Source organism: Rhinopithecus roxellana, chromosome 3 (genome assembly GCF_007565055.1).
Source record: "Rhinopithecus roxellana isolate Shanxi Qingling chromosome 3, ASM756505v1, whole genome shotgun sequence".
Classification (NCBI taxonomy): Eukaryota; Metazoa; Chordata; class Mammalia; order Primates; family Cercopithecidae; genus Rhinopithecus; species Rhinopithecus roxellana.
In genome coordinates this window covers 115,801,691-115,829,326 of record NC_044551.1, presented here as the reverse complement: position 1 = coordinate 115,829,326, position 27,636 = coordinate 115,801,691, and the positions used below count along the sequence as shown (strand labels likewise).

At 41.1% G+C, this 27,636-nt stretch overlaps 1 protein-coding gene across 3 annotated transcripts in view; it reads right to left on the bottom strand.

The window, feature by feature from the left end:
• Window positions 1-22,338, bottom strand: part of RAPGEF6 (Rap guanine nucleotide exchange factor 6) — a 234,450-nt gene extending 212,112 nt beyond the window's left edge. Inside the window, exon 1 of one of the 3 annotated variants that reach the window (XM_010381558.2) lies at window positions 22,045-22,338. In XM_010381558.2, the coding sequence (XP_010379860.2) occupies window positions 22,045-22,113 (69 nt within the window). In that variant the 5' untranslated portion in view covers window positions 22,114-22,338. The remainder of the gene's footprint in view (window positions 1-22,044) is intronic. The other 2 variants (XM_030926750.1, XM_010381559.2) reach the window with 2 other exon arrangements.
• Window positions 22,339-27,636: the final 5,298 nt, after the last annotated feature.

Sequence of the window (27,636 nt, the reverse complement as noted above, 5' to 3'; positions counted from 1 at the left end):
CCTGGGAAACCATAATTGGAATACCCATCAATCATTCTGTTTTTCACTGTTTTCTATGCAGTATTCAACAAATTATACCAGATACACAACACTTTATTATAAAATAGGCTTTGTGTTAGATGATTTTGCGCAACTGTAGGCTAATGTAAGTGTTCTGAGCATGTTTAACGTAGGCTAAGCTATGATTTTTGGTAGGTAAGGTACATTAAATCCATTTTTGACTTACAAGATTTTCAACTTACTATGGTTGTATTATGATACCCCCACTGTAAGTCCAGGAATGTCTGTACTACAAACACAGTTGCCTGGGCCCCACCGAGTTAGGTATAGATAGGCAGGCACTCACAAAATGTCTATCCTATGGAAATGTGCTTGTAATTTTTGACAAGACAACTTGTTCTGATGGCAAACAAGTTCTGAAAATTGTAATACACAAAGGTTAGGTATGGCAAACAGAACTCCCATAACTTGACTTACTCCATGTGGGTAGACTAGCGTTAAAGGGCACCAGAATTTTCTAAGACTCTCAACTTACATAATGTTCTCTGTTATCAAGTTACAGGACATCTTTGGTACATCATTAACGATGCCGCGAATATATGAGAAAGAATTAGAAATTAACTTTTCAATGTTAAAGTCTGAGAGAGAATTTCCCTCTCAAGTTTCAGGTATACATGTATCTTCAGTTCTCTGCCTAAAGAGAGACTAATACGGTTTATCACTTTAAATCTGAAAAGCCCCTCCCTCAAATAGCTTCAAATATGTTTGTAATCTCCTTATTTTAAAGGGACAATTTGGACAAATGAACACGTAGTTCTTCACAACATCTGTAATGTTGACTGCATGACCCTGAATTAAAATATCAGCATTATGGCCAGGTGTGGTGGCTCATGCCTGTGATCCCAGCACTTTCGGAGGCCAAAACAGGCGGACACATGGTCAGGAAATCAAGACCATCCTGGCTAACATGGTGAAACCCCATCTCTATTAAAAATACAAAAAATTAGCCGGGCATGGTGGCGGGCACCTGTAGTCCCAACTACTCGGGAGGCTGAGGCAGGAAAATGGTGTGAACCCAGGAGGTGGAACTTGCAGTGAGCCGAGATCGCGCCTGGGCGAGAGAGCAAGACTCCGTGTGTCTGTCTGTCTCTGTCTCTCTATGTGTATATATACACATGTCAGCATTATCCCTGTCAGGGGTTGACAAATTTTTTCAATAAAGGACCAAATAGTAAATATTTGTGGCCCAGATGGTTTTTTATCACAACTATTTAGCTCTGCTTTTATAATATGAAAACAGCCATAGACAACAGGTAAATGAATGGGTGTGACTGTTCCAATAAAACTTTAAAAATAGCTGATCATATTTTGTTAGCTCCTGAAACATATGGTCAAAAATAGCCACAGTGTGGCCAAGCATGAATGAGCTCCTCTTTGACAACAGACCATCTTGTAAGTTTTGGTGGAGTTCTGTCTCCCACCATGAAAGCTGAAAACACCAAATTTTTATTTTTCCAACCTCCCATACAACAAAGGCAGGGGTCAATTATTCAAGTGTTACCAATCAGACACATTCATCCTGGACTTAAATTCAGAAGCCAGTGACACCGAGAAGCAACAACTGCATAGAATCCACTTGAGGAGCCAGTGATGGCAGCAGGGTTGTATTAGTCCGTTCTCACACTGCTATAAAGAACTACCTGGCTGGACGCAGTGGTTCACACCTGTAATACCAGCACTTTGGGAGACTGTGGCGGGTGGATCACCTGAGGTCAGGAGTTAGAGACCAGCCTGGTCAACATGGCGAAATCCCGTCTCTACTAAAAATATAAAAATTAGCTGGGCACGGTGGCGGGTGCCTGTAATCCCAGCTACTTCGGAGGCTGAGGCAGGAGAATCACTTGAACCTGGGAGGTGGAGTTTGCAGCGAGCCAAGATCACACCCCTTCATTCCAGCCTGGGTGGCAGAGCAAGACTCTGTCAAAAAAAAAAAAAAAAAGACTACTGGAGACCGGATAATTTATAAAGAAAAGAGGTTTGACTCCTGGTCCTGCAGGCTGTACAGGAAGCATGCCTGGGAAGGCCTCAGGAAACTTAAAATCATGGTGGAAGGTGAAAGGGAAGCAAGCACATATCCACATAGCCAGCAGGAGAAAGACAGCAAAGTAGAACAAAAGTGCTACATGCTTGTAAACAACTCAAGATCTCAAGAGAATGAACTCACTATCACAAGAACAGCAAGGGGGCAAATCTGCTCCCATAATCCAATCACCTCCCACAGGTCCCTCCCCCAACACTGGGGATTACAATTCAACATGAGATTTGGGTGGGGACACAGAGCCAAACCATATCAAGGGTCTACAACATATGCAATGGACAGTACAGGTGGTTCACAGTGCAAACTGTGGCATCCGCTATTCACTGCTAGGAGCAGTAGTATCTACCAAATCTGTGATAAGAGTCACACACCCAAGCCTGTTTTTCTAGTATTCCAAGCTTAGCCCCAAGTCTGGTTTTCTAGTATTCCAGGTAATTCTGTAGCTACCCGGAATCCTTTCAGTAAATTCTTCCTTTCGATTGGCCAAAATTGGGTTCTGTTGCATATAAGTAATAACCCTGTGAGATCCTGAACCAGCACCATCAGCATCACTTGGGAACATTGTATAAATGTAAATTCTCAGGCCTCACCCCAGACCCAGCCAATCAGAATCTCTGGGTTGTAGGGACCAGCAGTCTGTGATTTAATTAAGTCCTACAGGTGATTCTTCAGCACACTAAAGTTTGAGAACCACTGTTTATAAGTGGGATCTATGTCACTCTGGATTGTCTGACTAACCTATTAATAGCGGAGGACAACAAGCACTAAGATGCCTAGTAAATCCTAGTCCCTTTCTTTGTGTACCTAGTTTGAGGGTCACAAGAATGCTAACCATTCACAAAACAGAATAAAGAACAGTTTTAGTAGTAACCTGATTAATTCTTTTTCATATGATATGGGGGTTATGGCATTTTGTTTACATAGGACAGCAAGGAGTTGTGGAGTCTGTAATGCTGAGCTTGGAAAAGGGTTTCTTGGAGCTTTTATATCAATTATCTGCAAGATAAGCTTGAGGTACTATATGATCTATTAGGCATAAAGTCACAAATAAAAAAAACAAGAACCCTGACAGAGTCAGACTGGAAGTCTTATAGACACTCTTTGGCAGTAAAAAATCTAAATGCTAGATTCAAGGAGGTGCTAATCATTTACGCTGAATGCACTTGAAAGCTGCTCCATGTAGCTTTCAAGAGGGAAGTCGGCCAGGTGTGGTGGCTCACACCTGCAATCCCAGCACTTTGGGAGGCCGAGGTGGGCCAATCACTTGAGGTCAGGAGTTCATGATCAGCCTGGCCAACATGGCAAAACCCCATCTCTACTAAAAATACAAAAAAATTAGCTGGGTGTGGTGGCGCACACCTGTAGTCCCAGCTACTTGGGAGGCTGAGGCACGAGAATCGCTTGAACCCGGGCACAGAGGTTGCAGTGAGCGGAGATCACACCACTGTACTCCAGCCCGGGCAACAGAGCAAGACTGTGTCTCAATTTAAAAAAAAAAAAAAAAAAAAAAAAAAGGAAGTCATCAGAAGGGTGGGAAAACTATCCATTTGGCATATCACGACATCCCAGATCAGTAACATCTGATTCAGCACTAGTTCTGTAATTACAACAAAATACTGCAGAAATTATCCAGGGATATTAGAAAAACAAGTACCAGCTCAGGATTAGGGAATCAAATAACGGGTTCTACCTAGGGGGGAAAAAAAAGAAGAAGAAGGTGAGGAAGTGGTGATGACTCAGCACTTCCTAAAACAGATCAGCTACACCCTCTCAGCCAGTAGTTTTTACAGTGAAGTTATGCTGAAGAATCTTCTACAAATCATTTGGAAGGCAGTCTAACAATGTGGATAGCTGGATGCAGTGGCAGATGCCTGTAGTCCCAGCTACTCAGGAGGCTGAGGCGGGAGTGATCACGTGAGCCCAGAAGTAGGAGGCCAATCTGGGCAATGTGGAGACACCTGGTCTCTAAAAAAACAGCAACACACACACACAAAAAACCCAATTTGGACTCTGGAGACAACCCTGTGTTCAAATTCTGCCTATTTCAGCTCTCTCAGTTACTACTTGTGTAAACTTGGATAATCTGCTTAACATTTACTGTCTGTACAATGATAAGGATAAAATATCTCTAAACACAAATGATTGTTTTTTGAGACAGAGTTTCGCTCTTGTTGCCAGGCTGGAGTGCAGTGTTGCGATCTCAGCTCACTCAGACTCCACCTCCCAGGTTCAAGCGATTCTCCTGCCTCAGCCCTCTTGAGTAGCTGGGATTAGAGGCACCCGCCACCACACTGGGCTAGCAGTGGCTCACGCCTGTAATCCCAGTACTTTGGGAGGCTGATGTGGGTGAATCACCTGAGGTCAGGAGTTCGAGACAAGGCTGGACAACATAGTGAAACCCTTTCTCTACTAAAAATACAAAATTTTTAAATGTTTATTAAATGTGCAGCAGAGAGGCTATCACATGGTAAACAGTAATATTTGTATTATAGTTTGTATCCTAAAATTACAAAATAAGGATTAAAATATGCAGACTACTAAAGCATTTTGAATATTTAAACAATATGCCAAAGTTAATACCATACATTAAACGTAGAACTTATTGATTTTCTCATTCATGGACATATAAATATATTCGGCAAAATGGCAGTAAAGAGGTATAAAACATTTACCACAACTGGAGCCCAGACTTTGGTTTCTAAATTCATGTCTCACTAAAGGGGATTGAAGTTCTTTGGATAAATGGCTGACTTCAGTACTAGAGCAAAGGAAGTCAGGGCCTGGAACATCTTTTTATTCCAGAAAGCAAAAGAGTACTTAAAGACTAATGGGGTCCCATCAAAAGGATATAGGAGCTGACTTTGAAAGGGCTTCCACTGGCCATATTTGGAGCACGTTAATAATCAAAAAGGATGACAATATTGAATACAAAAATAATCCTTTACTTCACAGTGATTTAAAAAAGAGAGGAGGAGAAAGGAAGATGAGGAAAGCAGTTTTATACAGAAAACAACTAATAAATGTAAAAGAAATACAGAATCAGAAAATTATGGCCAGGCATCGTGGTCCACAACTATAATCCCAGCACTTTGGGAGGTCAAGGTGAGAGGATCACTTGAGGTCAGGAGTTCCAGACCAGACCAGGCAACATAGTGGAAACCCCATCTCTACCTAAAAAATAAATAAAAAATAAAAAATTAGCCGGTGTGATGGCGCATGCCTGCAGACTCAGCTACTCAGGAGGCTGAGGTACAAGAATCGCTTGAACCTCGGAGGCAGAGGCTGCAGTGAGCCGAGATCACACCACTGCACTGCAGCCTGAGCGACAGAGTGAGCAACAGCAAAGTAATAGTTAATTTAGGTGATGATTATCAATGAATGCTAAAATCAAAAGTTAAAACCATTGTTGGAGAACACGACATTCACCCATTCTCCAACTGTAACTTCGGATCACTTATAAATTATAGCATTGTACCTTTACAACAAAAGAGATACAGATGATCCTATTTAGTATGCCCAATAATGGAAAGAACTGACAATATGTGTCAGTGATGGGACAATATGGGAAGTATGGACCACCACCTATGCAGTTTCTCAACAAAATCATTTCACCTTAATCCAATCATGAAAAAACCAGATGAATCCAGATTATGATGCATTCTATAAGAGAGCTGGCCAGGCTCTTCAAAAGTACAATGTTTATGAAAGCAAAAAAAAAAATACAGGACTGTTCTAGATTAAAGGAGACTATGTTAACCAAATGTAACATAACATACCTTGACTAGATCCTGGATTGAAAAATGAAACAGAAGTGAGATGGCCAGGTACAGTGGCTCACATAGTTACTAATCATTCCCAGCAAGCTAACACAGGAGCAGAAAACCAAACACCGCATGTTCTCACTCGCAAGTGGGAGCTGAACAATGACAATACATGGACACAGGAAGGGGAACATCACACACTGTGGGGCCTGTTGCAGCGGGGGGTGGGGGGTAGGGGTGGGGGGCATAGCATTAAGATAAATACCTAATGTAGATGACGGGTTGATGGGTACAGCAAACCACCATGGCACGTATATACCTATGTAACAAACCTGCACATTCTGCACATGTATCCGAAAACTTAAAGTATAATTTAAAAAAAATACACCCTAAAATTTTAATTTTTAAGAATGAAAGTCTCAAATGACATGCTGAAACTTCAGGACTTCAATAACTAACCACTAAAATTACAATGTATCAAAAGATTAAGCATCCAATTGTCTGTAAGTTCAAAGTGTAGCCTTTCACTTCACTTTTCTAATCCTACCACGCATTATGAAGTTACCTAACACTTATTAATTCTAAATTCCACATGTACTTTTCAATCCTCATCTCTCTTCCAATTCTCTACAGCATTTGACTGCTGACATGTCATTCTCTCTCCTATCCCTTCTGTAATATGGTTCTCTCTGGATTCTTGTCCTTATGAGAAACATTTAGCAACACTTATAAGCACAGACTATGAAATCAGACTGCCTAGGTTTGAATCCTGACTACACTGGGTCTAGCTATGTGACATTAGACTAACTAATCTCTCTGTGATTCAATTTCCCTGTATGTAAAATGTGGATAATAATACCTTCTTTCACAGGGTTTCTTGAAGGATTAAATGTATATAAAGTTTTCATAACAGCAACAGGCATCCAATAACCATCATATAGAATGCAAGTCTTCAGTATTTTATTTCCATTATTAGCTTTCTGCACTGGCTGCTTTTTTTCCGTTTTTACTTTTTGTTATTTTGGGTCCATCTGCTCCATCTAAGTCTCCTTCATAGGCTTCTCATTTTTTTTCTTACTCCTATAAATGTTTATAAAGTTTATGTTCCCAGAACTGCAACATCTGCCTTTGATTCACTAGAGACTCTCTACTGTCAGGAATATCCTCCACATCCACAGCTTCAACTATCACATATGCCTATGACTCCCATATTTGCCCAAAGCTCTCCAGTAAATTCAGATACTATATGTTCTACTGGACACTGAACACTTTCACCTGGCTGACCCATCAGTAACTCAAGTGCAAAATTCATTACCAGTTCCCTTATTTAGGTAACAGTACTCAGGTTCATTGGCTCTGGCCAGAAATCTGTCAATTCTACTCTGGAAATATCTCCATTTACTATTGCAAATGAGGCAATTTAGAAATTCAGTATTTCTCAGTGAATAACCGAAATAACTGGACTCTAAAATCCATTCTTTTTTTTTTTTTTTTTGAGACAGTCTCACTCTGTTGCCCAGACTGGAGTGCAGTGGCTCAATCTTGGCTGACTGCAACCTCCGCCTCCCGGGTTCAAGCGATTCTCATGCCTCAGCCTCCCAAGCAGCTGGGACTAAAGGTGTGTACCACTATGCCCAGCAAATTGTTTATATTTTTAGTAGAGACAGGGTTTTGTCATGTTGGCTAGGCTGACCTCGAACTCCTGGCCTCAAGTAATCCACCCACCTTGGCCTCTCAAAGTGCTGAGATTACAGGCATGAGAAACCATGCCAAGGGTAAAATCCAGTCTTCACATATACTGCCAAAGTGATCTTTCTGGAAGCCAAATCTAAATTCCTTAATAAGGAGAACACAATTCTTCACGATCTGGATCCTGACTATTCCTCCAGCTCCATTTACTTTACCACTCATTCTTGTCCCAGTGTTCCAGCTGCCTAGGCAACTTGCATGTACATACCATACTTACCTTGTGGCCTTGGCATATGCTGTTACTCTTTCAAGAAACACACCTTCGGCCGGGCGCGGTGGCTCAAGCCTGTAATCCCAGCACTTTGGGAGGCCGAGACGGGCGGATCACGAGGTCAGGGGATCGAGACCATCCTGGCTAACACGGTGAAACCCCATCTTTACTAAAAAAAATACAAAAAACTAGCCGGGCGAGGTGGCGGGCGCCTGTAGTCCCAGCTACTCCGGAGGCTGAGGCAGGAGAATGGCGTAAACCCGGGAGACAGAGCTTGCAGTGAGCTGAGATCCGGCCACTGCACTCCAGCCTGGGCGACAGAGCGAGACTCCGTCTCAACGACAGAGCGATACTCCGTCTCAAAAAAAAAAAAAAAAAAAAAAAAAAGAAACACACCTTCCTTTCTTCACCTAAATTTCTATATATAGTTGTTTCTTGGTATCCACTGGGAATTCATTCCAGAAGCCTTTGTGGATTTCAAAACCCACGGACACTTGAGTCCCTTATATAAAATGGTATAGTATTTGCACATAACCTACAGACATCCTCTGATATGCTTTATATTCTTTTTCTTTTTTTTTTTTCCAGACAGGGTCTCACTGTGTCGCCCAGGCTGAAGTGCAGTGGCACGATCACAGCTCACGGCAGCCTCAACCTCCTGGGCTCATGCGATCCTCCCATCTCAGCCTCCTGAGTAGCTGGCATGCACCACCACACCCTGCTGATTTTTGTACTTTTTTTTAGAGACAGGATTTCACCAGGTCAGGCAGGTTTCAAACTCCTGGGCTCAAGCAACCAGGAGTTTGAGGACCCACTTCAGCCCCCAACATTTTGGGATTACAGGCATGAGCCACTACACCTGGCCTTGTATGCTTTAAATCATTACTCTAGATTATTTATTAATACTTAATACAGTGGAAATGCTATGTAAAGAGTTGCTATACTGTACTGTTTAGGAAATACTAGCAAGAAAAATATCTGTACATGTTCAGCACAAGCACAACGATCATGGGCCTAACTTATTTTCCATCCTTGGTTGGAAAATGCAAAACTCATGGATATGGAGGGCCAACTGTATCTTAAACTAATCAGGGTTCTCTTTTCTAAAACAACTTGAACAGCACCTGCCTACCCTTTGCTCTTCTCCCACAAAGGCCTTCCTACAAACTCCTGAGCCCCTGATATTTATAATTATCACAGTATTTAATCAGGCCATATTTTAATTGTCTATGTGTTTTGCTATCTCCTCCCTAGATGGAAGAACTACCTTTAATCTTTTAACTCTGGCACATGAAACGGTGCTTAAAAAATATTTACTGCACAAATGTTCATCAGCCAGTCTCCCTCAAAAAAAATTATGTATTCACCTGTGCCTCAGAGAGTCATGTCATTTAATAATCCTATAAATAATCCAAACTCCACACCAGGCATTGTGACACTCATAAACTCTTTCCTAAAAAAACCAGAGGATGGTAACCTATTTTAGTTTGACTTCTTAACTTGAGAAAAGCTGTGGTCATTTGGAAGTTCAGACACTTAAGATTTTGATTCTGAGAGACTGAGGAACTTCCCTCAGAATTCTCCAAAGGGAAGGAGGAGGCAGGCATGATGAGCTTGACTAAAGACAAAAATCTTGGTCCCCGCAAGGGACAGACTGATTGTAAACTCTGTAACATTGTGTTTATCATTTCACTTCACATTGGACCAGCCTGGGTAAACTAAGGTCTGGCTGTAAATAAAAACAGAACGAGCAATTTTATTAAAATAGGGGAGAATGTGTCTCACCTTTGGCATTACATGCCAAAGGAACATCAAACATGCGTTGGTTATGCCTCCACAATCTAAAGTTTTTAATAGAATTGCTCATTCTGTAGTCAAGCTCACCGAGTTGGGAATCTCCAACACACGCAAAATGATGGGCCTGGAAAAGATGTTCATCCAGACAATCCAGGTCTCATCCAGATCTAACATTCCCTTTCTATCCAACTGGATTTACAAATGAAGGTCAAGGGGCCCCAGAAGTATAAATAAGTCCTTTTTCTTTCCAAGGAACCCTCTGAATGTGCATCTGCTGTGGAAAAGCACAACAGAATCTTTGTTCTGCCAACCAGGGATGTGCACAGTGACTCACTCCAAAATGACTCCAAGTACAATGGTGCTCTTTCGCCAATTCAGAAAAAAACTCTACAAGTGTACATTTGAAGACCACTTTTCTTAATTCTGTTAACAGATTAATAAATGATTATAATATACTAAATTTTACATTTTTTGAATTTCCAGCTGCCTCTTTAACTTTTAATAGCCAAAAAGACCTAGTTCTTAAAAAAAAAAAAAAAACAAACTTTTTCTGATTTTAAGTGGGCAATTACATTAACACCTAGCAGAGCATGAAAATTTGCCCAGACGTTTTGAATCATCTGGTGAAAGAACATAAACAGTTAAAACTGGAATTTATATATATTTTTCTGTGATGTTCCCTGCAAATGTGTTTTGAAGCCATGCAGAAAAGGAGTATTTGTTCCAAGATATTACTACATTTCCTCCGTATGAATTCTCTCTCAAGAACTGCCAGGTAAAACACTGTTTATGGCAATGTTACTTTATTCTTAATGAGAATAGTAATAGCAAATTTTGCCATTTTGCCAAACTTCATCAAGCCTTTTCATCTCAGCACTTTAAATATTAGACCAGTAGAAATCACTGTTAGAATAGTAAAGGAACAATATTTTTCTTTTTTTTTTTTTTTTTTTGTGAGACAGAGTTTCACTCTAGTTGCCCAGGCTGGAGTGCACAATGGCACAATCTCGGCTCACCGCAACCTCCGCCTCTCGGGTTCAAGTGACTCTTCTACCTCAGCCTCCCAAGTAGATGGGATTACAGGTGTGCGCCACCACGTCCGGTTAATTTTGTATTTTTAGTACAGACGGGGTTTCTCCATGTTGGTAAGGCTGCTTTCGAACTCCCGACCTCGGGTGATCTGCCCACCTCAGCCTCCCAAAGTGCTGGGATTACAGGCATGAGCCACTGTACCCAGCCTTGCTTTCCTTTTTAAAGTCATTTATTCTACAAATATTTAGATATCTACTATGTACCAAGTACTGTGTAATGAACACTGGGAGATAAGGGTACACTCGCTGTCTTCAAGGAGCTTCCAATCAGAGAAATATGCAAATAATCATAACACAGCACAGTAATTACTATGGTGGAAGAAGGCGCAAAGTATCTAGGAACACAGAGGAGTAGAAAAGTAAGGAAGGAAGGATGCACAATTCTGCAAAAGAGCACTAGAGATTTTAGTGAAGAATCAGAATGTGCCAGGCCAGAGGATGGTTTTCCAGAAAGAGAAAATAGTCACCTAATATGTAGACTATCATTTACTGTTTATTATCAAGACACTTTGCTAATTATTTCACATATATTATCTCATTTGGTCCACACAAGAATCCCAAAAAGATATTCAGTCCTAGAGAAGTTAGATAACTTGCCTAGGGCCAAATTCTCAGAACTGGAGTCCAGATTTGAAGTAGGCTTGTCCAAATGCAAAATGCAAAGGCCAGTAACACCGTACCATACTGTTCCCATCCTATGCAATGCACAGAAACAGGAGAGATTTTAGTGTCAGGATATAAAGGATAGATAATCAGATGAATAACAATGAAAGCCCCAAGAGAGGAGGTTCAAAGTCCAGTACAAAGGCAAAATGCAAAGAACTAAGGTAGCTTCATAGTCCTCTTGGCTGCCAGAAAGAAGACTCACAATGAGCTGGGCATGGTGGTATACACTTGCACTCCCAGCTACTTGGGAAAACTGCTTGAGCCCAGGGGCTGGAGGCTAACCTGGGCAACACAGCAAGACCTTGTCTTTAAAAACAAAACAAAACAAAGAAAAAAACCACTCCACTCAAATTAAGTTCAAAAGCACAAAGAACAGATCTACAATGACAGAACCATAACAGTGGTTTCCTTTGGGAGGATATTGACTGAGAAGGAAAAAGGGGAAATTTCTGGAGTGCTGCTAATATTCTTTATCTATATTCTGTATCATGATATACACAGTAAAATATGTTTGTGAAAATTAATGTGGCAATAGCTGGGTGCAATGGCTAACGCCTGTAATCCCACCACTTTGGGAGGCCGAGGAGGGTGGATCACTTGAGGTTGGGAGTTCGAGACCAGCCTGACCAACATGGAGAAACCCCGTGTCTACTGAAAATACAAAAAGTAGCCAGGCGTGGGTGCAGGGCTCACATCTGTAATCCCAGCACTTTGGGAGGCCGAGGTAGGCGAATCATGAGGTCAGCAGTTCGAGACCAGCCTGGCCAACATGGTGCAACCACATCTCTACTAAAAATACAAAAATTAGCCAGGCATGGTGGCGGGCGCCTGTAATCCCAGCTACTTGGGATGCTAAGGCAGGAGAATCGCTTGAACGCGGGAGGCAGAGGTTGTGGTGAGCTGAGATCATGCCATTGCAATCCAGCCTGGGAGACAAGAGCGAAACTCCATCTCACAAAAAACAAAACAAAACAAAACAAACTAATCTGGCAATGTATATTTAGGGCATATGGATTTTATGTTTTATATTCCATTTCAAAGTTTTCAAAAAAAAGTCTGGGGGAGGGGGAGAAATCATCTTTCCAACCAGTGACCAGGTTGGGCCAATTCTACCTCTTTAATATCTCACTATCCCACTTAACTGCATCCACCACTGGGTCCAGGACCTTATCTCACATCTGAACTACTGCACTTGTTTCTAACAACAAAACATACTTCTTGGTTTCCGTATTATCTTAGAATAATCACTGGTAGTCTTACCTTTCACATGGAAAATATCCCAGTTGGGATAAAACATACATCCAGTCTACCTGTATACATACAAGCCTCCCTGTCTCTACTCTGCTCCGCCCCACTCAATTACATCTCCAAAATGCTCACATAGTAGTCTTTATAAAAGTGATCTTATTTCCAGGCTTTAAACCCTGCAGTGGTTCTTTCTCCTTTATTTATAAGATGGAATTCAAATTTCTGAAATTATCCAAACCCTGCTAGTACATCCAGCTTCATCATTTAACATCTGACATCATGTACCATCATCCCCAAACATCCTAGACATTAGCATAGTGTTTTGCAACTTTTTTTAAATTTTCACCCCCTCCCAAAGAACCTTTCAGACAATTTTTCCTAAGCACTCCCTGATGTCTAATTAAATACTAAGGAATAAGACACTGTCAGTTTAGGGTTGAGTTTTGGAGGGCCACAAACCATACCAATAGCTACGATTTTTTTCCCACTCCCCTAAAAAACAATTTTTGCATCTTTGGGAGCGGTATGACTTCCAATGGGAATGCCTGCTCTAGACTTACAGATTGGCTTCTTATTCTACAACTATACATGGCTTGCCACCACCAGTACTTTTGCTCCTGCCTCTCTGCTTGGAATGACCTCTCTTGATCATCCAGAAATCAATTCATGACATTTAACACTGAATTCAATGCTCCTCCGTGAAGCTTGTTTCTTTCCCCATCTTGCAATCCCAAAGCCCTACTCATACTTTTGTCACTAATAACTAAAACATTTATTACATTTACGTTTTCTTATGTCTCCCAAGTCATTGATGAATAGGGACCATGTCCCAACTCCTCTCTACAACCTTGGTTTTCAATATGTCAGATATATTATTTCTTAAATGAATGCACAAATTAATGTTATCATCTGGGTGAGATAACCATATCTCAGTTTAAGTGGGACAGTCCCTCTTTAACCTGTTATTCTGACATAAATATTAATAGCTCCTCTTTTAATTCACAAAAATGATTTGAATAACATATTGTTAATCTATACCTAGGAAATGAGAAATAAAATTCTGAGCAAGAGTAGAACATAATCAGATCTGAGAGGAAGATCACTCTAGCAGCAAGACTCAATGACTCAAGCAATAATTTGGGGGTAGAAACAATAAAATAGCCTGAACTAGAGTAGTAAAACTAGTAAGAAAAGGGCAAATAAAAAGATTCAGGGGATAAAGTTTAGTGGCAAGTTGCATCTATGAGGAATGAAGAGAAATAATACAAATTTCTAGAGACAGTAACTTGGCCAGTTGCCAACAGATTATGAAGGAAGAGGAATGATGATGGCTCAATTTAGGACAAGTGGTTGAAGGACCTGGAGGACAAAGTGGTTAGATATATGAGGCTGAAGCACATAAAATTTAGGGGGTAAGTTGGAAAACATAGTCCTAGGAGGCATTAGCATATAACAACTAATTGAAACCAAGCTGCTGAGTAAGACTGTCCAAGAAACACAAAGTTAGCAGTTCTAATGAATAGTAAGTACTACCTTTTTAACATACGACTGTACAAAATGTATTTCCAAATCTTGGCTTGCAAAATATTTATTCATCATTTAATATGTGCAAATCATGGCATCAAGCACTGAGAGGGAAATAAACATTAAGGGAAATATAAGGAGTTCGTTCTGAAGTAAAATAAGAAAGATTATAAAGAATGGTATTAAATGTGGACTGAGTTGAGAAACAGCCAAGTTCAAGGTCTAATTATGCCTGTAGCTTCTTTAAGGAATCCTGGCATAATGGCACAAAGACGTACAGGCATACCCTGTTTTTATTGTGCTTGGCTGGTATTGTGGGGTTGTTTTCTTTTTTCTTTTTTTTTTTTAAATACAAATGGAAGGTTCATGACAACCCTGCATCAACCAAGTCCATCAGCACCATTTTTTTCAACAGCACATGCTCACTTCATGTCTCCGTGTCACATTTCGGTAATTCTCACAACATTTCAAACTTTTTCATTATATTTGCTATGGTGGCCTGTGATCAGCAATCTTTCATGTTACTATTGTAATTGTTTTGGGGCACCACAAACTGTGCCCATGTAAGATGGCAAACTTAATTGATACATGTTATGTGTTCCAACTGTTTCACTGGCTGTTCCCTCTTCTCTCTCTCCCTCTCTCCTGGGGCCTCCCTGTTCCCTGATACATAACAATATGGAAATTAGGCCAATTAATAACCCTACAATAGCCTCTAAGTGTTCAAGTGAAAAGAGTCACATATCTCTCACTTTAAATCAAAAGCTAGAAATGATTAAACTTAGGAAGGCTAACAATGGCCCAAAGCCGGGCCTCTTGCACCTCACATTTAGCCATGTTGTGAATGCAAAGAAAAAGCACATGAAGAAAATTAAAAGTGTTACTTTAGTGGCCAAAAAAATTATTTAAAACAAAAAAGTGAAAAAGTCTTATTGCTGATATGGAGAAAGTGTGAGTGGTCTAGATAGACGATCAAATCAGCCACAACAATCCCTTAAGCCAAAATCTAATCCAGAGCAAGGCCCTAACTTTTCAATTCTTAAAAGGCTGAGAGATGAGATGGCTACAGAAGAAGTTTGAAACTAGTAGAAGTTGGTTCATGAAGTTTAAGAAAAAAAGCCACCTCCACTAACATAAAAAGTAAGTTATCCTGAAGATCTAAGATAATTAACGAACGTGGCTACGCTAAAAACCAGATTTTCAATATAGACAAAACAGCCTTATATCAGAAGAAGATGCCACCTAAGACTTCCATAACTAGAGAGGAGAAATCAATGCCTAGCTTCAAAATTTCCAAGGACAGGCTGACTCCTGTTAGAGGATAATGCCGCTGGTGACTTTAAGTTGAAGCCAATGATCATTTACTATTCTGAAAACCCTAAGGCCCTTAAGAATTGTGTTAAATCTACTCTGCCTGTGCTCAATAAATAAACAACAAAGCCTAAATGACAGCACGTTTGTTTACAGTATGGGTTACTGAATATTTTAAGCCCACTGATGAGACCGATGAGACCCACTGCTCAGAAAAAAAGATTCCTTTCAAAATGCTACTACTCATTGACAATGCATCTTGTCACTCAAGAGCTCACATGGAGGTATACCAGGAGATAAGTGATATTTTCAGGCCTGCAAACACAACATCCATGCTGTGGCCCATGGATCAAGGAAAAGTTTCAACCTTCAAGTCTTGTTATTTAAGAAACACATTTCATAAGGCTACAGCTGAAATACATAGTAATTCCTCTAACAGATCTATGAAAAGAAAATTGAAAACCTTCTTGAAATGATTCATCATTCCAGATGCCATTAAAACCATCTGTGGGCCAGGCATGGTGACTCACGCCTGTTATCCCAACACTTTGGGAGGGTGAGGTGGGAGGATCACTTGAGCCCAGGAGTTCAAGACCAGTCCGGGCAATGTCGTGAGACTATCACTTAGAAAAAAAAAATTGTGAAGCATGGGAGGAGGTCAAAATATCAACACTAACAGGATTCTGAAAGAGGTTGACTGCCACCCTTATGAATGACTTTGAGGGGTACAACACTTCAGTGAAGGAAGCAACCGTATGTGTGGTAGAAATAGCAAGAGAACTAGAATTAGAAATGGAGCCTGGGCTGGCTCCCAGCACTTTGGGAGGCCAAGGTGGAAGGATTGCTTGGGTCCAGGAGTTCAAGACCAACCTGGGCAACATAGCAAGGCCTCGTCTCTACCAAAAAAAAAAAATCAGCCAGGCATGATGGCATGCGCCTGTAGTACCAGCTACTCAGGAGGCTGTGGTGGGGTCGCTTGAACCTGGGAAGTAGAGGCTGCAGTGGGTTGTGATTATGCCATTGTACTCCAACCTGGGCAACAGAATGACATCTTGTCTCAAAGAAAAAAAAAAGGGGGAGAAAGAAAAAAAAAATGGAGATGGAGCCTGAAGGTGTGACTAAATTGCTGCAATCTCATGATAAAATTTGAGTGGATGAAAAGCTGCCTCTTATGCATTAGCAAAAAATGTCATTTCTTGAGACAATCTACTCCTGGTGAAGATGATATAAATACTGTTCAAATGACAACAAAGCATTTAGAATATCACATAAGCTTAGTTGATAAAGCAGCAGCAGAGTCTGGGAAGACACCAATTTTGAAAGAAGTTACTGTAGGTAAAATGCTATCAAACAGTATCACATGCTAAAAAGAAATCTGTCATGAAAGGAAGTCAATTGATGCAGCAAACTTCATTGTCTTATTTTAACAAACTGTCACAGCCACCCCAACCTTCGGCAACCACCACCATGATCGGTCAGCAGCTATCAACACTAAGGCAAGACCCTCCACCAGCTAAAAGATGACAACTAGCTGAAGGCTCAAATGACTGGTTAGCGTTTTTAGCAATAAAGTATTTTTAAATTAAGGTATATGCTTTTTTTAGACATAAGGCTATTACACACAGTAGACTACTATATGTGTAAACAACTTTTATATGCACTAGGAAATAAAATTCACGTGACTCACTTTATTGGGATATTGGCTTTACTACAGTGGTCTGGAACCAAACCTGCAGTATCTGGGAGGTATGTCTGTACCTTAACAGCTTTTGTTGTTTTAGTGCACTTAATTGTCCATAGAGTATTTAAATCTAAAATTTTCCATAAGAATATCTTTGCAAATTGAAAAAGGAAATCAGAGAACTAGCTCAGGAAAGACAATGTTCTGTGGAAGCTGAATCTATAAGTAGGAGAAATCTCTTACACACACACACTGTGTTAGAAAGATATCTAAATGGCACACTTTACAACATGTGTCTGTACTTGATGTCTGGCTCACCAGGACTATGCCTGAGTTGATAGTTCCACCTAAGGACAACAGATGGTTCAAAATAAAGGAACCATTCATTTTGACCCAGAAACACAAAGAGTTCTTTACTCATTATTTACTCATCAATTATACGAAACAAACAAATGATTTCAACATACTAATTCTTATCCCTTTGTATATTTTTCATAACATTTTGCACCCAGTAGGTATTCAAGGAAAAATAAGCTGAACAAATAATTTTATCCCCTTCTATTTTACAGCTTGTTAATTTGGCTTCTATAACACCACCACTCTCTCGGTTTTTCTCCTACTGCACTGTTTGCTTCCATCCATTCTCCTTTGCTGATTTCTACTCTTCTCCCCAACCTTATATTGATCTCATGTCCCATGGCATTCACTGTCCTTGGTCCTCTTCTATTCTCTATGTACACTCACTACTTGCTAATTTTACCCAGTCTCACGACTTTCAACATCTATAAACTGATGACTACAAAATTTTTATCTCCAGCCCAGCCTTCTTAGTGATACGAATTTGTATATGCAACTTCTTACTCATTTCTAACAGATATTTCAAACTTGACATGTTCAAAACTGAATTTCTGATCTTGCCCCTAAAACCTACTCCTCCTGCAGCTTTCCCTATCTCGCTGATGGCAGCTCAAACCTCTCAGACTACAACTCCAACACTCCAGTTATTTAGGCCAAAAACCTTGAAGTCATGCTTGATTCTTCTCTTTTCCATCAAGGTCCACATCTGATCTATTAGCAAATCCTGTTGGCTAACCCTGCAAAATATTTCTAAAACTTAACCACTTCTCACCACTTCCATTACTATCACTATCAGAGTTACCATCATCTCTTACCTGATTTAATGCAATAATAGCCTTTAACTTCCTGCTTTTGCCCCTAAACACCTACAGTCTATTCTCAACACAGCAGACAGGAGACTACCCAATAGGGGAGTCAGGTGTAGTGGCACATGCCTGTAGTTCCAGCTACTTGGGAGACTGAAGCAGGAGAATCTGTTGAGCCCAGGAATTAGTGACCAGACTGGGCAATATAGTGAGACCCTCTTTAAAAACAAAAGGTAGGCCAGGTGCGGTGGCTCATGCCTGTAATCCCACCACTTTGGGAGGCCGAGGTGGGCGGATCATGAGGTCAAGAGATTGAGGCCATCCTGCCCAACATGGTGTAACCCCGTCTCTACTAAAAATACAAAAATTAGCTGGGCGTGGTGGTGCACACCTGTAGTCCCAGCCACTTGGGAGGCTGAGGCAGGAGAATAGCTTGAACCCAGGAGGCGGAGGTCACAGTGAGTCGAGATCGCGCCACTGCATTCCAGCCTGGGCGACAGAGCGAGACTCTGTCTCAAAAAAAAAAAAGTAAAAAAAAAAGGTTAAGCAGGGCCAGGTGCGGTGGCTCACACCTGTAATTCCAGCACTTTGGAGGCCAAGGCAGGTGGATTACGAGGTCAAGAGATTGAGACCATCCTGGCTAACATGGTGAAACCCCATCTCTACTAAAAATACAAAAAATTAGCCGGGCGAGGTGGCACACACTACTCAGGAGGCTGAGGCAGGAGAATCGTTTGAACTTGGGTGGCGGAGGTTGCAGTCAGCCGAGATTGCACCACTGCACTCCAGCCTAGGCGACAGAGCAAGACTCTGTCTCAAAATAAAAAGAAAAGAAAAGAAAAAAGGTTAAGTAGGTCAATATCAACTCCTCTGCTTCAAAATCTTTCAGTGCTCCCCCTCACTGAAAAGTCAAATAATTTGCAATGATTTGGAAAGTTCTATATGATGTGCCCTATGCTATGCATCATTATCTCCACTCCTTCATCTCTTACTACTCTCACACCTGTTCACCCTTCTCCAGTCACACAAAGCTGCTTGCTATTCCTGGAATGCATCAAGACATGCTCTCAACATAGGGCCTTTGCAACGACTGCTCCCTTTGCTGGGAAAGCACTTTCTCCATATACCCCTATAGTTAATGCCATCACATGCATCAAATCTTTGATCAAAAATCATCTTCTCAACCCAGACGAACGAACCACCTTATTTAAACTGCAACCCAGCCCTTGCCCCTTGCTTTCAATCCCTCTTACTCTGCTCTTTTTTAATAGCAATTAAAAGCTACATATTATGTAACTTACCTTTTAGTATATTCATTATCTGCCTTCCCCCCTCTTCATGCTATCAGAATATAAGTCTTACTAGGGCAGACCTGCTTTGTTTATGGATACAACTGAGTGCACAGACTAGTGCCTTCAGCTGCCAGACTCCCAATAAGCAACTATTGAGCTAATATATTTATAATAGACCCTTGGGAGTCCAGTAAAAGTAAGGACCTTCTGAAAACAGAAATGAACTTGCGAGAATTTCGTCAAATTATCACAAACAAATCACTAGGATTCAGGATTTCCTTCTTCATACTTCTTTACCCCAAACAAATTATACACTCATTCAAAAGCACTACCAATGCATCAGTTAACCTCTTATGCTGCTAGATGTCAGGGCTACATTCTGTGTACTGTGGGCAGCTGTTCAGCATTCCCTTGAACAATGCTGCTGTTCCAGTTAAACAAAATAAAGTACTTATTAACACAGCACACAGTGGTCAACATAACTTTATGAACAGTTTAGAAAATTTCCTAAGGTTCAAAAATAAGCAATTTCAGCCAGGCGCAGGGCTCACGCCTATAATCCCAGCACTTTGGGAGGCCAAGGCGGGAGGATCATGATGTCAGGAGTTCAAGACAAGCCTGGCCAACATGGTGAAATCCCGTCTCTACTAAAAAAACAAAAATTAGCTGGGCATAGGGGTGTGTGCCTGTAATCCCAGGTACTAGGGAAGGTGAGGCAGGAGAATTGCTTGAACCGGGACCCGGGAGGCGGAGGTTGCAGTGAGCTGAGATCGCGCCACTGCACTCCAGCCTGGGCTACAGAGGGAGACTCCATCTCAAAAAAAATAAAATAAAATAAAATAGGCAATTTCAAAATAAATAATTCTGCTGTTAAAGAGCAGTAGGATTTTTCCATTAAAATGTGAATTTAGTAGCACAAGTAATGTTTAAAATTAAAAGCAGCCGGGCAACTGCGGCTCACACTTGTAATCCCAGCACTTTTGGGAGGCCAACGCGGGCAGATAACTTGAGGTCGGAGTTCGAGACCAGAATGGGCAACATGGTGCAACCCTGTCTTTACTAAAAATACAAAAAATTAGCCAGGCATGGTGGCGCCTGCCTGTAATCCCAGCTATTCCGGAGGCTGAGGCAGAAGAATCGCTGGAACCAGGGAGGCAAAGGTTGTAGTGAGCCAAGATCGCGCCACTGCATGCCAGCCTGGGCGACAGAGTGAGACTGTCTCAAATAAAAAATAAAAAATAACATTAAATTAAAACCTACATTACACATCGTAAGCCTTGTATAATACTTTCCAATGCTATAAAAGCTGTAAGAGAATTTGCCTACTCAAATTCATACTTTCAATTAGCTCACATTGACTTCAAGAATCAGCATAATGAAACAAAAACTCATCGAATTATAAATGTATATCTCAAAAAGAGAACTCTGGAAAGTGGTAGAATTTGTGCTGTTCCTATGTAAACATCAGGATCTTCAATAACATAATTTGACCTATCATAGCATCCATTATGGCCTGAATAATTGTCACGACCCAAAAGGTCAGCTCAACGTTACTAAGACTCAGTATGCAAAACACTATGTATCTGAAAAACTCCACAGTGACTTAGGAAAAATTAACCAAAGCATTTCCTTTACTGCAACTTTAAACAAGACAATCCAACAATCCACTCACATTGTTGTTAGTGTTTTGTTTAGAAAATACGTCCCACTTGTCATAGAAACTTCTCCAAATCGAGGAAAATCTTCCCCAAAACCTTAGCATTCTACCGGGATAAGCAAAGCTAACAGGTTTTAGTTACATGCCAGAAAACAAGCCTTCAGGTCTAATGAAAATCTTTTAAGCTGATACCATAACTGTTAACTCGACACAGCAAATTTTGGATCCAAGCACAAAATACTGTAAAATTTCCCAGTGACAGTCTGAAAAAGTACCTACAGCGGTGTTCTTTAAACATGCATCATCTACTACAGAATTCACCATTTGACTGGATGCAAACCTTTAAACTAATTTTGAAAACTTTATCTTTTTTAGGCAACCGTACAATATTTCAGGGACCTTTAAAGAAAAACTATTTCTAAATTACATGGCTGAGATACTTCCCTTACAATTTTCATCTCGTTTTTCATAGTCTACTTAAACGAATGGGCATCTAACTCCGAAACTCGTTATTACCCAACTCAGAAAATACGACTTAGTAATGGTGCTTTCTTAACGACACTCAGAAGTTCCCGGCAAGGGATGGGTACGCGGGTTAAGACCGCATCACGGGCAGGAAGGGCGGTTGGCACCCTGCTGGCGACAAGGGCCGGGTCAGGGCAGAGACTCAAGAGAACCGATTCCCAGTAGCAGGTGCGAGACTCTGGCAAGAGGGCAGTCGCCGCGGGTTTCGGACAGACAGGGGGATGCTGTCTATTGCACTGTGGGACGCACATCAGGGTCGACCAGCCTCACCTCGGGAGTCCGCTCGGGCGGCTTCTTCCTCAACGCCTGCCTAGCGCCAGGGTCCACGGGTGAGTTCATGGCCACGGCCTGGGCACTCTGCAGCCTGCCTTTAGCAGCCCACGCCACAGTTCATTCACCCTAGGTAGCGGGTGCGGTACCTTTCCCCCGCCCCAAGGAGGGAACTTCGCGACGTAACAAGGTCCAAACTCAAGCAAACAACCCTTCGCAACGCCCGCCTAGGGCCTCTACCCACGCGCGACTGGCCGGAGACAAGCCCTGGCGCGGGCGGGGGAGAGTAAGTGCGCATGCGCAGCACGCACGCGCACGCTAAGGAACGCCCAAGGGAGTGACTCCACTGTGACGTTAGAATTGGGGCGGTGCGGGTAAGTCGTTTCCTGCTGTCGTCGTGAGATTTAAAGACACCTCGCGAGACCTCACCTAAATCGGTCACGGGATCCGCCTCAGCGTTGAGGTTCCGGCTTCTCCATCTGTTGGAGAGACCGGAAACGCGCTGAGGGCCTAAGCAAAAAGAGCAGTTTGGGGCAGAACCGTGGGGAGGCGTTCTGAGTGGAGAGAACTGTTGTGCCCAAATCCGGAAGCCCAGGGCGTGGCCAAGTCCGGGTTTGCGCTCCCCTCTGCAACTTCAACTGCCGACTTTGAATATGCGGAAGTAGAAGCCGCCATTTGGCAAAGAAGGAAGTCCACGCACACCCCATATCTCTTTAAATAAAACGAAATCTCTTGTGAAAGCTGCCCACAGAGAAGTGCTTGATCTATTCGAAACGGACGTCATGAGACCAGGGCAGAGAAAGCAAACTTTCACGGCCAGGATGGGCAGCCGGTGCCGCGGCCAGCTCACGATTACCTTTGAGTCAAAAAACTGGATTTAGACTGCCTTCATGTAACTAAATGCCCGGGGCAACCCTCCCTCAGGCAACTGGGTTTAGTGTTGGGACTCGAGTGGCAACTTTTGCAATACTTTTTACATTCTAGTCTGCTTCCCAACAGACCGAATAAACCCAATTTTGTTTCACTGGTCCCTTGGTAAGAAAAACAATTCTCTTAGGAGCAGCCAGAGAGCTGCTGAGGATGTTTCAACAATAAACTCACTGACAATTTCAGAATCCACCGTTCTGGGATACTCCTTACCCTTTCTCATAAGTTCATAGGTAACTAATTTTGGCGACACCACCTTTCCACTGAATTTTATGCTCCTTGGTGGCTGTAACCACATCTAGGTACACCTTGGTATTTCTCACAGCAGTTAGCATAGTTCACTAAACAAGATGATTTATGATTTCATGCTTTCCAACTAATGACCGATTCACAGTAATTTTAATGACATAATAAGAGTTAAAAGTATATTTGAAAGCAATGAGAGTTCAGGCTACACAACACCGTTTCTGGGACGCGCAGTGACTTAAGGGCTGTTTTCTGTTGGTCCTGGGGCTTGCCCAAACTGGGAGTTTACAACATACTATTAACATTTCTCTTTTTCAGGTATAGAGCAAAAACCTTACCAGGAAAGTGTGCCATAGCCATTGTAGAAATAAAGTAATCGTGGAAAAATCACAGGATGTTGCAGACGATCTGTATTCCTCATCATTTTTGGTGCAAATATAACCTCTCAAAGGTCTGCCTAGGATCACAAACAAAAGTTATCCCTTCCATTCTTCAAGGATCATTTTTCAGAGTCACCTCAATATTTTGAAAGAGGGAAAAGGAACTATCATGATCACCATGAACTTGAACTTTAATAGACCTAGAATTTGTGTCTCTAATATTAGACTTCTTCTAGTTAAGTGACTTGAAGTTATTTAACATCTTAATTTTCCTATGTTAAATGGGAATATAGTAAAGGACCTGTTGTTTCAGAATTTTCTTCAGATTACGTGAGAAATTTCACATGAAGCACTTAGTATGTTGCCTGCACAATCCAAGCACTCTTTATTTTTTCCATTATTTCGCCTCCGGGAAGTGATTTTTTTTTTTTTTTGAGACGGAGTTTTGCTCTTGTTGCCCAGGCTGGAGGGCAATGGCGCGACCTCGGCTCACTGCAACATCCCTTGAACTACTCAGGAGTTCAAGAGATTCTCCTGTCTTAGCCTCCCGAGTAGCTGGGATTACAGACACCCGCCACCACACCCGGCTAATTTTTGTATTTTTAGTAGAAATGGGGTTTCACCCATTTTAACCATATTGGCCAGGCTAGTCTTGAACTCCTGACCTCAAGTGATCCACTCAATTTGGCCTCAAAGTGCTGGGATTATAGGCATGAGTCTCTGCTCCCGGCCTGGGAAGTAATTCCTCTAAAGTAGAAATTCAACTTTGAATAATTGAGTAGTTTTTTTTAGTTCAGTTTTTTTCACTTATAACAATCCCAAAACACATTTAAGTATTTGTGAGGATGTGAAGCAAGAGGAACTCTCTCAAACTGCTGGTTAAGTGCAAGTTGGGAAGTCACTTTTGGCAAGGAAAAAAAAAAAAGTAATAAAGCTGAAACATAACACACCTTATGACAGCAAGTCCTTTCCTTGATATATGCCCTATAGCAGCAGTCCCCAACGTTTTACGGCACCAGGGACTGGTTTTGTGAAAGACAAATTTTCTGTGGGGTTGGGGGAGGGTTTCAGTATGGAACTGTTCCAACTCAGATCATCAGGCATTAGATTCTCATAAGGAGCATGCAGCCTAGATCCCTCACATGTGCAGTTCATGATAGGGTTCCTGCTCCTAGAGAATCTAATGCCCCTGCTGATCTGACAGGCAGAGCTCAGGCAGTTATGCTTCCTTACCTCCTGCTGTGTGGCTGCTTCCTAACAGGCCATGGACCAGTACCAGTCTTCAGCCTGGGGACTGGGGACTGGGGACCCCTGCCCTATTAACAGAAAAGATGGACAAAAATGTTCATTATTCATAGAAGCCAAAAACTGGAAATAACCCAAATATCCATCAATACTAGAAGGGATAAATTGTAAAATATTCATCCACAATGGCACATAGCTACATAGCACATAGTGATGATTCTCCAACATAATGTTGAGAGAAAAAAAGCAAAACAAAATACAGAGTATAATTACACACACAGAGTTTAAACACAAGCAAAACTAGGTCTTTCAGGGATGCATATACAGAGGTAAAATAATGAGAAAGCAAGGAAATGAAGTCAGAGTGGTAGTTACAAAAGTGAGATGGTAGAGAATTATGGTCAGGATAGGGCACATGGAGGAGGGGGCTTCTGGACTGCTGAAAATGATCTACTTATTGGCCTTAGTGATGGTTATATGAGTATATATTTACTCTGTTTTCTGTATATATTTCACAAGAGAAAGTATGCAAAAATAATTGGGTTTTGTCATTAGACAGCAGTAGTAAAAACTACATTAATATACATGGTGACTATCCGTAACTAAATTTAAGTATACATTTTCAAAATCTATCTTGTCCTTTACTATCTTGTATTATATTGTTATATACAGAGAAAAGTGAGGAGAGACAGTGAAGTTCTAATAGCTATTTTCAGACAAAAGGCAACCTCCAGGACAGGATTCACCAGCATTAACTTGTATCTGAAAGAAAAATATAATGGTCTGAATGCAAGTAATTTATTAAATTGTGGGAAAATAAGGACTTTTTCATTGGCTTAACTATTTATGTTTACTTACTACTACCTGACAGCACATTACATATGAGTAACATGTATATATATTTAATTTTTTTGGTCTATCCCCTCCACAAAAAAGAAAATATGTAAACTCTATGAAAACAGAAATAATGTATTATTTACTGGCATATCCCTAATATTCAAACCTATGCCTAGCACATAATAGGTGTTGAATAAATATTTGCTGAACGACCAAAGAGAACTAAGGACTAACTTATTAAGAGGGCATTTTGCTATTAGAAAGAGAGGTACTTGAATATCATGAACCTGCTCATGAGTGAAAAAAATATATATATAAATATTTTTTGAAGAGAGGTACTTGATTGCTCTCCAGTGACAAAGATCATCTCTGGTTACATAGCTGTTGCATTGCAAAACTGAATGCTCAATAAATGGATGTAATCATATGTCCATCTTTCCAGAATAACTGCAAACCAACAAAAACGGGGTAAAGAGCTCTGGTTTTAGAGCTCTGGTTTTAACAGTACCTGAAACGAAGTAAGGAATTGAGATTTGGAACATGCTAGAGATTGAGTCACTACTATGGACAAATAAGAGCTTTTACTGACTCAAATCCAGAAGGTCAGTTGTTATTATTGAATCAGAATCTCTGGGAGTGGGGGTCTAGGAACTCTTATTTTTCAAAAGCTACCCCAGGTGCTTCCAATATGCAACCAAGTTTGAGAACCACTTTTAAATTATAATAACTGTGATTCTAAACTAGTCTGATCCATTTTTAACCCCAGCCATTGTACCATACTAAAGAAGGACATTGACTTGTGAGTGTTAGACCAAATATGCCCAAGAATATATCACAAGATTCTTATGGAAATACCTTCCCTGTACTTACACATTTATCAAGTTTCGTCCTTCCCCTTGAGACAATATAGGAAAGCAATACTGCCTTTATCATTATTTGAATTTGTGCACTGAGGTAAATATAAGGACTGTCCTTATTAAGATAGCCACTTGAAAAGGAAGGAAGCTCAAGCCTCTTTAACTTAATACTCTCCTTAGAGGAAATGCAGGTTTATTTGTGGGATGTTTAAGAAGACTGTTTAACCCAGATAGAGGTGTCTGCAATCTGATGAAGGGATCAGTCTAGATTCAGGTTCACCAGAAACAAAGTTAGTGTTAAAAGAAAGATAAGGAGAACTAGTCACCTGACTATTGGAAGAGAGAGGGTAACTGAGCATATGCTTTAAGACCAAAAGGACACTAAAGTTCTCCTGACAAATAATGGGTGGGAACATATTCTGTTTTGGACTGCTTGTATTTTTGGCAGGGGGGGGCGGGTAGGGGAAGTCTCAACTAAAATTTAGAGCAAACAGGGAAAAGCCCAGCATGCAGTATGGAATAAAAACAGGAAGCACTACACTCCTCTATGTCCCCCATTTCTATCTGCCTAAGCTGTTCCCACGCACAGCTACAACTTTCCACCCCCACCTTGCACCTTCAGCTCAGGTTTGGTCCTACTTGCCACCCTACCCCACCTTTCATATTGGCAAAGAGAAGTGAAGAAATCCCGGATATCTTTACAATACAGCTGTCACCACATAGTAGTTGAGAAAACATTCTGGTCTGAGGGACAAGATGAACACACAGGAAAGACTGTGAGTTCAGAAAATCACATTAAAGTCTCTGTATTTCCTTTTCTCATTAGCAAAAATCTTCTCATAAATGTTACCAATTTTAAACCTTTAAAATAGCTGACAGCTGTTTCCCAAATACTTGAGACTTCTCTGCTTGGAAACAGTTCACTTATTCTCTTTGGTTAAATGTAAGAGTGATAATATGGAATATTATATGAAAACAGGTACATCAAAAAGTCCCTGGTCTAGTCCCGCCCCCAGGACTAACTCTGCCCAGATCAACCTAGCCTGAGCAAGACAGCGTACCAATAAGCCTACTCACTGATGAGTCACTGCTATAGAGCA